Raw genomic sequence first — 15,081 nt, 5'->3', positions numbered from 1 at the left:
GGATATTTCTGGACCGACGGCCAATTAGTTCTCTACTCTCACAGAAAACCTCGATAAGAACGAAAAATTTGTAAATGTAATTACCGTCTGAGCAGAGATTGGTCGGCTCTGATTAACTTGTCCGTGATTGACAGCCTCACCATGCGACAGGGAAATGATTCCACATGTCATCTACTGTATGATGGAAATGCCAGGGAGATTAAATGAGGCCTATTAATTGTCTAACCTTCTGCTGCCCCTGCTGTGGTTTCCCTCCATCCTCCCTGCAGCTCTGCTCTTATCGCCTCTGATCTGATCTGCTGGCGTCACCGTTAAAACAACATGGAAGTGCTGCCGTGCTCTGCAACAGCTACAGCCACTCTCCTCTCTCTCGTTCTCTGCCTCCTCCTCCTCCTCCTCCTCCCCCTGCTCCTTTCTCATTGCTATGCTGCTCACACATCTGCCCATTCATAAAAGAGCCACCGTGGTGTGGTCCAGGCATCTTGACAGAGCCCACTCCAAGGTCAGCTATCATAACTGCAGCAGGGACTCACAATGGCGGCCGGCACACGAGAACATTTGGGTTCTCATCCATAGCGAGCTGCTGCAGAGCAGACCCTCCTGCATCACAATGACTGATGCTCCAGACCACACACACACACACACACACACACACACACACACAAAACACTCCAGCACATGATAAAGACATTTGTAGAAGTTTTTGTTGAATTTCCAGGGATCTGAAACTAATGGATCTACATTGAAAATGTCCCACATACTTACATTTCTGACAGACTGGAACGACTGGTTTGATGAATGTCCCACAGAAAAAAGAGGAAAAAAAGGAATGGAATTATAGCTTGACTAGAATGAAGAAGAATGAAACAAAAGCAAAATATCAGAGTCAGAAAAAACTCTACTGGATGTTTTTGTAAGGTTTAAGCTGCTGTGACCAAAATTTGAATGATCTTATGTCTATTTTAAATAATTGATTTTGTGACAACCATGATCTCTTTGTGATCCACCATACTGTCACCTTTTCACTGTTTTTCTCCTGTTCTCTGTGACAATGCATAACAAAGTAGAAATATCTTCTTTTAGTCGTTTGACTGGTTTTGATTGAACTCTCTGAGCATTATATAATGAATTCATTAAACATACTGCAGCTGAATGTCAATGTATTTGTGTTTAGGCTGAAGTTCTCCATGAGGAGCAGTGAGAAAACTCCTAGATATATTTGTTGTTAATTAACTATTAACATCATAATTACATGAAATTATTAAGTGACACAGTTTATAACGTGATATCACTTGACCTACGTTTGAAATTAAATAAATAAATTTAATTAAATGTAAAAAAAAACAACCCACGTCTGAATAGACAAGGCCGTCTCTGCTCTCAGCTAATAGAATATTCCACATCAGCTGCCAACAAGCCCTTCACCTGACTGAGGAACTCATGAGTCATTTGTATTTTCATTTTGAGTACTAATACCAATATTGTTTTTAAATATGCAGTGAACTGGACGGCAGTGTTAAACAGGGAGCACAGCTCAGTGGGTCATACCGTGAAGTGCACTGTGTTCAGTCCCAACCAAAGTGAGGACACCAAGATCTGTTCGTCCCTTCAACAGAGGGAAAGGACAGTGAGACGGTGAACTCCAGTAGGAAGAAACAAGTCACAATATCAAATATTAAATGGAAAGACACCGTTTGTGTTCTTCCCACATTCTGTGTGAACACCTGAATGTCACTGAGGGACCTGACAGCTTGGTTTAGTAGCGGGTCACAACCAACGTTTTAGGGCACATACCGCCACCTATGTGTATGTGTGTAGTCTCATGCTATCACTAGTGACTTTTTGAGATAATCTCCTTACACCTTGATGAGTGATTCATTTTTTATTTCAACCGATGCGAATTGCCACGGATTTGTGTCGGTTTTCAACCACAATTCACAATGCTAATGCACGATGCACCGTTACATGAAAGCTGAACTTTATTATGGGTTAATCCAGGCACTTTAATAGTGGCAGGTATGTGTAGACTCCCATTTAACATATGATTGGTACATGACATGTGCAATTAAAAACATTATCTCAGTGGTTATAGCTCACATTGATAGTGGGAAAAAAATGATTAATTTTAGTCTCTTTTTTATCATAAACACCTGGCACTTGAAAAAAAAAAGTTTTATATCCACTGTCTAAATATAGCCATCCCCTGTTAAAGTGATGCTCTCTGCTCCCTTCAGAGTCTCCACAACTTCTCACATTGTTTGTCATGTCTACTGAGAACCCAAAATACGTCCAAAGATAGATCTTAAAAAGGGTCGAAGGCATCTTCTGTGCCAATGTCTCCAGAGGAAGTCATTCTGACTGCCACCTCACCAGATCTCTAACAGAAGGAAGTAGCTCACTGATCCACAGAGGGGAAATTCAGCAACAGCATCATTCAGGTGTAGCATTAAACAGGTATTCTGAACACTGTGGTTCACCAGTGTTGTTGTTGTTGTTAGGTGTCTGCCTCTACAGTACAGCAAAGCTCTGTGCTGCATTTAGCTGCTGAAAAAAAAAAACATTAATCATGTTGCTGAATTACAGTGATTTTTAAATGTTTATGCAGTGCCTGCAGAGTCACATTTGGAACAGGACTTTTAAATCCACTCCTGCACCACCTGCAGTGGTTAAACAGGAAGTGCTCTGTCCTTGGTTTGGAGTACAAATACGAAGAGCCAAAGACTGCAGGCTATATACTTAAAATTTGTGTTGAGGAAAATGCAGCATGGCTTCACCAATCCTCACATGAAGGACAGGTGAGAGGGTGCAGCAGATCAGCGCAAAAACCAGAGGCATCATCCACTTGATGACGCTACCATCGATCCTCGCTCCGATCAACACAGATGTGGTCGACATCCACCTAAAGACGAGGGGTGCTGCACTCTGCCTTCACCTCCAAACAGCACCAGACTGGGGAGAGACAGTCAGATGCACCTTGAGGGCAGACAGATTAGTTCATCGACTTGTCTGGGGTTGTTCACTGAAATAATATGATAATGTTTATGAAGTGAAAGTAGCGCAGAGATTTACTGCAGAGTTCGACTGTCCTAGGAGTGTGATGTGCAGTGGTTTGACAGTAGTCTGGGGAAGGTTTATACGCTGTACCTGACAGAGACTGAGGCTTAAACTATGTTTAATTAAACAAGCGATTGTCTTGATGGCCGTCAGGGGGCATTCACACCAACAGTGATAGACAGCACACGATTTAGGCGGCGGCGGCAAAATTAGAGCTTTGGATGTGACGTGGATGAAACAAAAGTAGGGGCTTCTAGGGGCACAACAAGTGTGTGCCCCTAGAAGCTATGTTACAGGTGTTCAAGACTTTTTTCCCCCACCTTTCTCTTTTGGTGTGAATGCAGCCTAAGCCAGTGAGGAACCTTTACACCATGGAGAAGTAATACCGTTTCAGAGACAGGATTATTAAAAAAAAAAAAAGAAATAGACCTAAGGACTCTCATTTATAGTGTTGAGAATAAAATAATATTTAAAAAGATAAATTCACCCAGAGCTAATGGGTATTAAAATATATTTAGTTGTTAGTTCATAAAAACTCTACAGAATGCTGTGTATTGAAAACAAACACTACATTAATTTGCAAGGAAGAAACGCTGCCCTAGTTTGTCTCTTTCAGGAACTGTCCTCCTTATTACTTCACACTGCCATGCATCAACCTGACAGCTACTGTGTTTCCATACGAGCCGTCAGCAGTAGTTAGAGGAGCCTGTTAAACACAGTAAAAATAAAGGCTGTTGGAAAACAAGTGAATTGTGTTAATTAGTTTGTGATAATTAACCTGATTAAAATCTTTCTGCATTTCAACCCATGGGCAGAACGACATGCACCATTAGCTCACTGTCCATTCACATGCTCTAATAAATAGTCAATACCAAAGTTCTGTGGAGACTTCAACTCCAGGTCAGATGCTCTACTGTATCACACCAGTCTGATTAATACTGTTGACGTCAGGGGCTTCACCAAAGCAACCATAACGCACCTTCATCAATGAAATCCATTTTTTATTTTCATTTTTCCATATAATAATTCCATTATTTGAAACTCAAACACATGCTATCAACAGCTGTTATTTGTCTTTCTGTTCGAAAATATCTTCTTTTTTTTCAAATTTACTGTAGGAAAATTGCTTAATCTTGGTTAATCATGAATAATTAACAATTAACCACAATATATCCTGATTAATCCATAACTACGTTGTAATTCATCTATTTCAAAAACCCCAACTGACTGACAGCCCAAGTTAAAATACAAAATAAAACATCAGTGATGATTAAATTAACAATACAGTGTCATCTTAATATTTTAGATAATGCAGAACAGTCATTGAAAAGAATTAAAATTCAAACAATGTCCGACCCCGCGTTGTGACCCCGCCTACCCACTCTGTCATCAATGACAACTCTCCCAAAGTTTGGTTTCAGTGACTCCAGAAACTGAGACAACATATAACTCGCTATCATAAAGCTGACCTTTGGCCTGTTTGGTCAACAACTCTGCAGTGAGTAAATCTACTCCAACGCTGAGAGCAGGAGTTTTACCGCCAACAAGCCAGGATTCTTTAGACCATTATTTCCTGTAAAACTCCCAGTGAGGCTGACATTTCAGTTAACACCACACACCACAAAGGTTTCCAGCCTGGACATGCTGTCAGGATGAACAGAGGGGATTTCACCAATGGAGGATCCCATTGTGAAGGACAGCACACACCTGCTGCATCCACTGTGTGATGTTGTACCTGAGGCTAGAAGAATCAGAGCACCACCTGTGGATCAAAGTACCCGCAACTGTAGTACAAATACTCTTCTCTCTGTCAAATGTCCACAACAGAGACTTCTCTGCCAAAACTGCCTTCACGGCTGCTGTCTGTGTTGGAGGAGCCCGTGAGGCAGTGGTGGATTTTTTTAAAATGGGTTCAAACTCAGGACATGTTACGATCTTACTATATTTACACTAACTGTAAAGCTGCAACACTTGCACTGCTCAGCTTCTCGCAGGGCAGGTATCCATTAAGTTGACAAGAGCTGCACATTATCAATTGAGTCACACAGCTCTTGTAACACACAGAGGACGTCAACCTATAATCAAGTAGGTGATGGAGAGAGGTCACTGTAGGAATTAGCAGCTTGACTAAATTACTATTTCCCTTCAAAACGCCAAGCTGTGGTCAGAAACCGGCAGCAGACAAAACATGCAATCACACGTGGCACTTAAGGTCCACTGGGGAAAAGAAAGAACATCAGTGATATTTAATGTGGGAGGCCGAGAGCAACGCTCAGCTGGGACACCTCATGAATGGGAGAGCTGCTACAACTGCGGATGAGAGGAATGGGCTGCTAATGGATCTTGAAGTGAAGAAGTGCTTTGGAAACATCCTTTAAAAGCTGCATTCATGTTCAGCCATCTGCTGTTCAGTCGTAGCAGGATATTCCAGAGCCTCGATGTGACAGACTCCGAAGACTACAACATTATCTGGGTTAGACAAGATTTAAAAAAAAAAAAAAAAAAAATGTTAATAGGCTGGTTTACTTTACACTAACCTTTGCTGTTGGAGCTTATTTCTTTAAGGAAGTGAAAAATAATGTGCTTGATGTTGTTAAGCACTAGAACACCAAATGAGTCGTTTCCCTCACAGTTGTATTAGAAATGACCACAGTCTGGTTACAACACCTTTCCCTCATTTAGAATTCGGAAGGCCTTTTTTCATTTTCTTGAAATCAACATGACTTAAAGCAGCAGACATTTTTTTCATGAGGCCTTTTTTAAATAAATAAAATATATTAAAATTCAGTTGATGCTGATGACACTCTCTGACACTGTCTATAATAAGGAGAATAATTAGCTCACTCTTTGCACTTCTATTGTCAGACTAAAGTGTGTTAAGGTAATTGCAGAAAAAGGACAAATGTGCACAAATTCATACACAGAGACAACGCTGTGAGTTTTTTCCCAGGAATCAATGACGGAGTATCTCGGTCATTAACATAACCATAGGTTTGACACTAGATGAATATCTAGAATGAATATCTTCGATAATAAGACTTCTGCATCTACTGCAACAGTTGTCTGCTATTTCATCTTCAGATTGTGAATCCTTGTTGGATAAAAACACAGGAAACAACCAAGTTAACTTTGCCTTTTTGTTTCCCTTTAAGCTGGAAGATATTTTTTAGAACTTCTCATCGACACTGGGTATTTGCGAAATGCACCATATTCCTATGATCAGGCAGACGGCTTAGAGTGATGGTTTTAACGCCTGTGATGGTGTCTGTGACACTGCCCGGGTGAATGAAGTCCATCTGGGATTGGACAGGGCTTCTGTGAATGGAGAAGAGGGGAGTGCTATTCAGCACCACAGACAGCTCAACACAGTCAAAGAGATCTCCTTTAGATCGGCTAAATTTAGAGCTTGTAGCACCATAGACAGTTCCAAACTGTGCCGGCACTGCTTCAGGTTTAAAAAGACAATTCAGATTCATGGTTGGCTTCAGGTTATGTTAAAGCTCTCTAATAGGTGGAAACATAGACCATTCAGCACCATGGACAGTTCCACATGACCCTGAAGCTCTCCTCCTGCTTTAGGCATTGGCTGTTTAGTAGAACTGGACAGAAGAATGCATTTGCAAGCTTTGGCTGTAGAGTTGCTCCTAATAACAATGTTATTTCACAACATATTTAAAACATCGGTTAAAATTCTCCTGATTAGGATGCTCTATATAGAAAATTGATATGAAGATGACAGATGTCAAGACGATACTGAACGTCAACGACGAGGCTACAGGGCTAAGCTCCTTTTGGACAATCATGTTGTCAATAACACACAGTGTATAATAATACTCACCTTCCCACTTTATTTCAATCATCAATTTCCTCTCTGTCCAGTGACTTACACAACAAGATAATAATAACAGAAGAAAACCCAAAACCTGCAGTTGAGACAAAGATTTGTCAGAGGAGACAGTTACTTCTAGCGTTCTTCTCCAGTCTCAACGTCACATTAGCAGGTCTTGCCTTGGTCCTAATACCAGTATATGGTCTGGGACCGTAGCCTTGCCTCTCCTGGACACACACAACAGCCCACTTTGAGCCTGGCTAAAATGAGGCCTACGTGCAGGTCTAATGGTGAGCAAACACAAGTTGAGGCGTGAAAGCCTTTCTGCAACATTAAGCAGGAAAAACACCTCTTGACTTAAACGAAACATTCTCCGTATGGAGTGGACAGGCATGATGAACACTTGGCCCACTTTGATGACACACACAACGTTGTGTGCACAGGCCTGCAGTCTCCTTACGGCTCATTAAAACATTGAGCTCTAACGCTGAGCCAAGTCTAACAAGCTTGTGTGGGTTATCGATTGTTGATCAGGCGGATTATGAGCCAAAGCAGCACGAGACGACCCTTCAGTGTCACTGAGCACCAATGTAACGGAAGGCACAGAACGAAGAGTGTGGAAGAAGCAGCTCTGGTTGGTGAAAAAGACCTTAAGGCAAGGCCTCCATCTGCACATTAGCACGGGGCCTAAACACAATGAGAAGATGAATGAACATGAGGCCCGGAGTCTCCTTGAATCTGTCATCCGTCTCCATGGTGACAGAAGGAGGAGGAGGGGGTGGAGGAGGAGGACCAAAACTGGCATCAATCGGGGCCCAAATCAACAGATGGCAACCACATCAACACCACCAACCCCGCCACCATCACTACCGACCCAGGGAGGCTGCCTTACCTTGCACTGATCCATGCACGTCCTCACTGAGTATGGCCCCGGCTCATATTTCTGAGTCAGGAGCTCAAAGTCCTCGTACTTCTCCTGGGCGTGCTGGTCGTAACGCTGGTACGCCTGCACGCACAGGCTGCACCTGGTCGTGTCACCGTCGTCGAGCACGTCGAGGCTGCAGTTCAAATTGTCCGGACTGGTGGAGGTGTCGAGCAAATCCAGCAGAGAGTAGGAGTTACAAAAAGAGAGGTACAAATCGCTCATATTTACAGCCCGCGTCCCCTCTCTGACGGAAAGGCCCTTGCACAAATGGTCGGCATCTGCGAAAGCGAAGCAGCTCCGAGATAAAGTGTCCCGGTGGCAAGTTTCGAGGCGCCACAAATGTTTGGTAGAGTTTCCTATAAAAATAGCATCTGGGTTTCCTCTGAGGCTGCTGTGTGCTGAGTGGGTGTGGGGTGAGAGGAGGTGGGAGGATGCAAACTTGTCCCGGGTGCGGGCCAGATTGGCCTCGGCGCAGAACCACAGGTGATCAGAGAGGAGGATGGTTAAGAAGAGGAGGGATGCCAAGGACAGTCGCCATCTCTGCGCCCTCTCTGAGTCGGTGAATGGCTTTTGGTGGTCGCGGGCGGGCTCTAGCCAGATTTGGAAGCCGTCGTCATCTTCTTGCTGCCAACACGTCCCAGCACCCCTGGTCATATTTTGGGAACCGGCCGACTCCACCGTGGGGGCTCCTCTGCCGCAACAGTCATTGACGTGGGGTCCGCTTCGCGTTTTCCTCCTCTCGGGTGTCGGGCGGTGGGTTGTCCCGGCTTACCTTTGCGTTCAGCGGCTATTCCCATCCAAAAGAGCGTGGGTCGGGTGAGGAATCAGGCGCAGGCGACCACGGGCCGCATCCTCCATGGCTGAGCGGTGAAACCGCTGTCCTCCGTCCGCTCCTCTGCGCAGCCTCGACTCCCGTTTTCACAAACACTCACCGACGCCTTGACGTTTTCCCCGGCCTTTGTGGTGCAGGGACAAAGGCGCTTTCCTCTGCCAACATGGCGAAGCTGCGTGCCTTTGTGTCGGTGTTCGGGCCCGCAGCCTGTCACACACCTCTTTTTCTTTTTCAAGCCCTCTCCGTCTTCATCGCGCTGCCGTTATCAAGTCGCCGCCATGTTCGCCCAGAAACGGGGTTTGCAGGAAGCTGCGGCAAGTCAGCAGCAAACGAGCAACGGCATATCCGTGGTTGATCTCCAAAATAAAAGTCGAACGTCCAGCCTGATGAGTGCCGGTTAGCTTCATAAGCATTTGCTACTTCTCTTTTAATGAAGAGAGGAAATGCTTGCTGTGAGTATGTTGTGTTTTGTGATTTATTTTCAATACTATTTTGGTTAACAGAGAGCTCGTAGCTTCCTGCAGGTGGTGCTATTAATACCATTCTCTATGTAATGCAAATCTCTCTTCTTCTTGTTTACTGCCTCTCACAGTCTCTGAATTGTATAACTGCTACCTGTAGTGTTCATTTTAAACTGAAAAATGTTTTCTGCCAACAACAACCACACCACAAACACAACCAAAATTGAAGCAATACGGGAGAAAAAGAAAAGCTGGTAGATAATGAACCCCATCCTATTCGTCCGTCAGCCTCGTAAGAACAATTGATGGCAACTACTGCTTTATAATTTAATGGATTTTTAGTTTCCTGTTTAAACATACTGTCTCATTAAACACAATAAACACCAATCAAAAAGATTCATCTAAAAACAAAAATAATGGTAAAAATCGAACCCACGCGTCGAACCCACGCGTTTTATTTTGAAGATAACGTTGCCAGATATCCGTTTTCTCTGCTTTTGTCCTATTAACTTAACAAACATTACAGTTTCTGATACATTCTTCAGTTCGAAGGTATGCCAAGAGTGAGAGTCGGCAGAACTTTTGTTTTTTACATTAACGTTAAAAAATATGTAATCTTTTTGTTTTTGTATGGAGTTTTATGTATTATCATTACTTGATTTAAAAAAACTGACATAAAGCAAATAAATAGTACAGCAACTCGCCTTGAGACGTAGGAGTGTGTGATCTTATTGTGAAAGGTCCGAATTCTTCTCGACTTTGGACCGTTCATCAATCTGCAAACAAAGACCTGGTTTGCTCTGCTGGTTCTGTGGGTGACCAATATAGAGTGGGAGTTCATGGCATTAAATCTCACCCGATTTAAGACATTTAAAACATTTACAGAATATATTACAATCTTCAGAACCAGATTCAGGTTCAGGATTATACTGAAGTTAGGAATATAATGACTCCACCGTCAAACAAACAGTCATTTATCATTAGACCTTATCAAACAAGCTATAAATCTACTACATATCATGGATTTATTGTCAGAATAAGGATGGTATGACAGGGAAATATTTATGGATTCAATAAACAATGATCATTATAACTTGGTGTTACCAGTTTTGATTTACAGTAAATGTCCCCCTTTCAATAACAGAACCACTTCAAGACAAGGCTGAGACGCAGCTGCAGTAACTGTGACGTCACATGGCGAGTGGCTGCTGCTGAAGACTCCAGCAGTTTAGTGTGTCCTGACTCAGTGAAGACTACCTGCTTGTATCATCGGTGGGGTGAGGAGGAGGAGGAGGAGGAGGAAGAGGAGATCTCCAGAAAACTCCTGTTATTACTGTGAATGACAGCCGGATTATCGTGGACACTTGTGGATGTGAATTCTGTATGAATGAAGACTTTTAGATCACGCTGTGAAGGTCACAGAGAGGAAAGGTCTGAATGACATTGTCTGTAATCATTGTTTAGCTCCAGAATAAACTTGGTTCAGACTCCTCACTGATATGTATTGTTAGGTATAACAGACAAGGATCGGTTTTTGTTGCTCGGCAAAACAAACAAAGAAATCAGAAATACAGTTTCAAACGTGAAAGCCTCTGGTAATCACTCTCATTAATGTGTGTCTTTTTAGTACAGCTGTGAACAAAGTGTCCTCTGCTATAGTTAAACATTAAAACTTGATTCATACCAGAAGTTGACAGTTTCCTGTTTGTTGCCTGGCTTTGTTTCCATCCCATGGAGAAATAACTAAAAAAAATGCATTTGTGAAAATTCAGTGCATTTGTTTGTCTCTCGTTATGAAAGAATCTCAGGGTCTCTGCGTTAACCAGCCGGTTATATTTCTTTACACATGTATCTGTCCAGCCAGTGATCAAGCGTTCCAGCTTTGATGTGTTGTGCAGCTGCCAAATGGAGCCTGATTTCCTGTTGTTTGTGTGTGAATTTCTTCATGAATGGTGGGCTCTCTCCTGCAGCCACCAGCCTGTGTTTGGTCTCGACAGGAGCTCATTCATTTCAGCTGAGATTGTGCAGCTGCTGCTCGTCTATAGGGGCTGCTTTCAAACCATTTGTTTTCCACCCGTGTCCACTGTGCTCCTGTTCCCCGCTCCTGACCCGCTACGCCCAGTCTAATTAGACTGTTTATCCCATTAGGATGTTGTTTTCTGCAGCGTTAGCTTTCGGCAGCTGTTTGCGCCACTCAGGTATTTTTGAGTAGCTCTAATTAATGCCTGCCAGTTAAAGGCATCACCAGAAAATAGTCCAGAGTGGGCGATAGGTTACAGTTCACACGAGGAAGACAATTTCTCATCTCTAAAGCTTGTGGAACCTGTGGAATATTGGAATGGAAGATGGAAGATGCTGTGTAGCGTCAGGCATGGGAAATTACAGTAACTTTCAGAAGGAATATAAATAAGTAGGATAAAAGAGATAAATAGAATTAAAAATAGTTTCTAAAGTGGAAGAGTTCTCAACCCAAACACAAGGGGGGCTCTTCATGTGGTCAATAAAAGACATTTTTCTCTCTATATGATGAAGAACAGTTGGAAAATATATTCATGCGACATTAATGGACAGCTATGCCCAGGACACCAGGCAGCCAGCTGCACCCTGGGGCAGCAGTGATGAAGGTTATAACACATCAATAAGTCCCAGAGCACAGCACTGACATTTTTGAAGGCAGCAAAACATGGAGACATCTTTGTCACAAAGCCTTGAGCTGAACTAGTTCTGACGTCTCCCCCATGGTGTCTCCTCTCTCTCCTCACACTTATTTGAAGATAATGAACAATTAATTATGTAAAATGCTGTAAATTGAACACCATCAGTGCTGTAGAAAGACGGGAACCTACTGTTGAAGGACTGTTCCCACCCTTTTAAAAGGTGAAAATGAACTTTAATGCAGCAGGACCACAGACTCCATCATGACAGAGCTCAGGTCACAGCAACAAGACAGAGCAGCACTCAGCCTATCTCATGAATCACCGACTAAATATAGAGAAATCAGGAATACATCGCAAAGTAAACAACAGAATTTCAGAACAGTGATCCCCTCAGGTATTTTAGTGGGTCACATGACATGTATGGTGCAATGAGTTACCTATACATGGGGAGGCTCAGACAGGGTGGAGTGGGTGGAGCTGAGTGGGTGGTGTGGTGCAGTTGGGAGACCTGCTCTGCCATGGGCTTCTCTGTGGGAATGACCTGGATGGATGAGAGATGAGCAGATCAGAGGAACAGTGGAGGTTGAAGAGCTTAGAGATAAAATTATAACAAGGAGGTTCAGATGTGTTTGGACATGTGCTGAAATAAGGCAGTGAATATACTGGATGAAGATTACTGAGGATGTACTGTAGCTGCCAGGTAGAAAAAAAAGGAAGTCAAGGAGGAGATGGAGAGAAAGTTGATGTTACCACAGTGGGAAAAAAGTTACTGAGACAAATGCACTGATGCAGATACTCCTGAAGGACTGGCTTAGAGTTGAGGAGATCACAACAAAGTGCTGCGAAAAACAGACGCATATATATATTTGGTTTTAACAACCGGAAGAACATGGAGACCATGGATGTGATGGGACCTTGGTGAGAAGATTATAATAATGAACAGCATCAGTAATAACTGAGTTACCATTAGCCTAACCATTATTATTGAATTATTATAACCATTAATAATTGGGTGAGCATTAGATTAAATTGCTTACATGTTAGTTTAAATCCCAAAACCAGGAGATAACATCTGGTCTTCTTCTACAGTTCCTCTCAGGCTCCATGGACTGTTCACCTACACTACGTTCTCATGTTCTCTCATCAGGAGGTGATCTTCTTTCCATGTTGCATCACCACGTTGTCACCTGCCTCATGTGACAAGAAACAACTGATGTTCTCCTAGGTTTTTGGACAAACATATCAGGTTATGTAAATCACAACATGTAACTATATTACAAGATGTTACTGAATATATATATATATATATACTGCATATGTATATATTTATATGCTGTATATATTGTATATATATGTTCATTTAGTTTTCTGAAATGTAGTAATTACTAAAGTTGTCTTTATTGAAAACAATCCAAATTCCATTAGACATATCACCAAACACTTTGGATCCCACAGATAACTTAATTTGATTTGATTTTCCAACAGATCTGTATACTTTTGCGTAGACAGGAAGCAGTATTTTGTGCTCAAACATTAATGTATATACACTTTATTCTATAACTTCAATCTGTTCTATTTAACTCATATTAAGGTTCAGGTATTTATTTAAAATAATTAAAAAGTTAATACATGCATTGCAGTACAACCTGGTGATCAGACTACAAGGGCTGTCTTTGACGTTTGACTTAACAAATACGGCCATAAAATCCTGATTATTTATTCTGATACAGCCACATTCTGACAATACACCTAAAAACTCTAGACTTTAGTGAGTCAGTGCTAAAGTTGAATTCCTGAGAGACATATTTGTTCAAAACTAATAACAAGCCTCAACCATTCATTAAAAACCACAGATAAAAGTCACTCCATTTGTGTGACAGTCAGGCTAATGTATTGATAAGCTTTGATTAAAAAAACCTACATCATTAAAATAAAACCACAGTAGACTCTTTGTCTAACTTTAACTCAAGTTTCTCGGCTCTGGGGAAAACACTCAGAGCAATAATTTCATTATCCTGTCATTCTTATCCACAATTACAGCGTGGTAGCTGACATGAAATGTCCTGCAGGGTAAAAAAGGGAGACAGGCTGTGTTGTCCTGCTGTTAGCTGAACTACCTGTTATGAGAGTTGCATATCATTTTTAAACCAGTATACAGTGAGAAGTGGAGGGACTGTATAAGGCCAGCTGTCTGTAACAGAGGTTCCCAAAGTGTGGTTGGGGCCCCCTGCAGGGAAGGGCGCTCGGGAAGACCCGTGTTGACACAGCAAGGCTAATTGATTTTAAAAATAATCTAATATTTTTCCCACGGTGAGGAAAATGCCTTGATTTCATTGTTGCGTTCTATGGGAAAGGGTATTTCTGAATGATTTTAGTCTAAAATAAAGTTCAGTAGATTTTTGAAATAAATGCTACGTGAATGTGTTGAGTAGTAAAAGACTCTAACCTGGTGTGCCTGTTAACATAATCATAATTAGTTTAAAGCAGCAGCATCATAATCTAAACAATGTCATTTCACACTTTGTAACTAAACAGTTCTATCATCCAGTCCTGGTTATCAGCAGATTTACTTCAAACTAAGTAAATGTTATCATTGAGCAGATGTCCTGCTCTGATTGAATCTGTCACCCACGAGTCTCTTACAATCTTAAACTTCTTTGTGAATCGTCTCCTCACTGTCTTCAGCTCCTCCATCTTTGTTTCTTCAGTGATGATAACGTGTGAAACACCTTCCTCCAGTGTCGGCAGCACTGTGCCTCCATGGAAGCGAAACTCCAGAGCTCTGATGTCTAAACAGGAGGCGGGCATGAGCGTGTCAGGGTCTCCTAGGTCAGCGCAGCTGTCCATGTAAGCTGTGAAAGGTCTGAACATGCTAGTGGGGATGTTGTCCCAGCCAAAACGCTGCTCCACCTGACCAACGTCTATGGTGTCAGCAGCAGCAGCAGCAGGGATGCGGCCAAAGACCTCCTGCAGCTGCTGCACATCTGTGTCCACAAAGTAACTGTCGCCGTAGCTGTCGTACTCCTTGGCAAATTGTTCCCTGGTAGAGGGTGAGATGTGGATCATGTGCCGCGGTTGCCAGGGTACCACTTGTTTCTGGTCGAGACACTCCAACAGCCACCAGGCCCAAACTACATCGTGTTGGTCGGACAAAATCAGGTTCTTCACTCGCATGTTCTTGGCACCAGCGATCACACAGTAGGTGTCTGGTCCAGGGTTTTGAACCACAACTCCTCCACACCTGTCGACAACATCAGTAATTACTCATCACTGTAATACTATGTGTTTAATTTCAGCAATACATTTGAGTGACAGAGGTAGAA

At 42.5% G+C, this 15,081-nt stretch overlaps 2 protein-coding genes across 8 annotated transcripts in view; both read right to left on the bottom strand.

Annotated features, from left to right (window-relative positions):
- The window catches only part of nalf1a (NALCN channel auxiliary factor 1a), a 21,259-nt gene extending 12,315 nt beyond the window's left edge, over positions 1–8,944 (bottom strand). Inside the window, exon 1 of the mRNA XM_008325327.3 lies at positions 7,776–8,944. Within this exon, the coding sequence (XP_008323549.1) occupies positions 7,776–8,462 (687 nt within the window). The 5' untranslated portion in view covers positions 8,463–8,944. The remainder of the gene's footprint in view (positions 1–7,775) is intronic.
- Positions 8,945–11,954: 3,010 nt separating this feature from the next.
- lig4 (ligase IV, DNA, ATP-dependent) overlaps positions 11,955–15,081 on the bottom strand; it is a 7,545-nt gene continuing 4,418 nt past the window's right edge. For 4 of the 7 annotated variants that reach the window (XM_025062401.1, XM_025062405.1, XM_008325325.3 and 1 more), the window contains exons 3-5: positions 14,402–14,999; positions 12,796–12,979; positions 12,164–12,299 (exon numbers count right to left, since the gene is read on the bottom strand). In XM_025062401.1, the coding sequence (XP_024918169.1) occupies positions 12,902–12,979; positions 14,402–14,999 (676 nt within the window). In that variant the 3' untranslated portion in view covers positions 12,164–12,299; positions 12,796–12,901. Of the gene's footprint in view, positions 12,084–12,163; positions 12,300–12,776; positions 12,980–13,134; positions 15,000–15,081 lie in introns of those variants that run through there. The other 3 variants (XM_025062402.1, XM_025062403.1, XM_008325326.3) reach the window with 3 other exon arrangements.

The sequence above is a fragment of the Cynoglossus semilaevis genome, chromosome 14 (assembly GCF_000523025.1).
Source record: "Cynoglossus semilaevis isolate Cse_v1.0 chromosome 14, Cse_v1.0, whole genome shotgun sequence".
Classification (NCBI taxonomy): domain Eukaryota; kingdom Metazoa; phylum Chordata; class Actinopteri; order Pleuronectiformes; family Cynoglossidae; genus Cynoglossus; species Cynoglossus semilaevis.
This window is presented reverse-complemented; position numbering and strand designations above follow the sequence as displayed.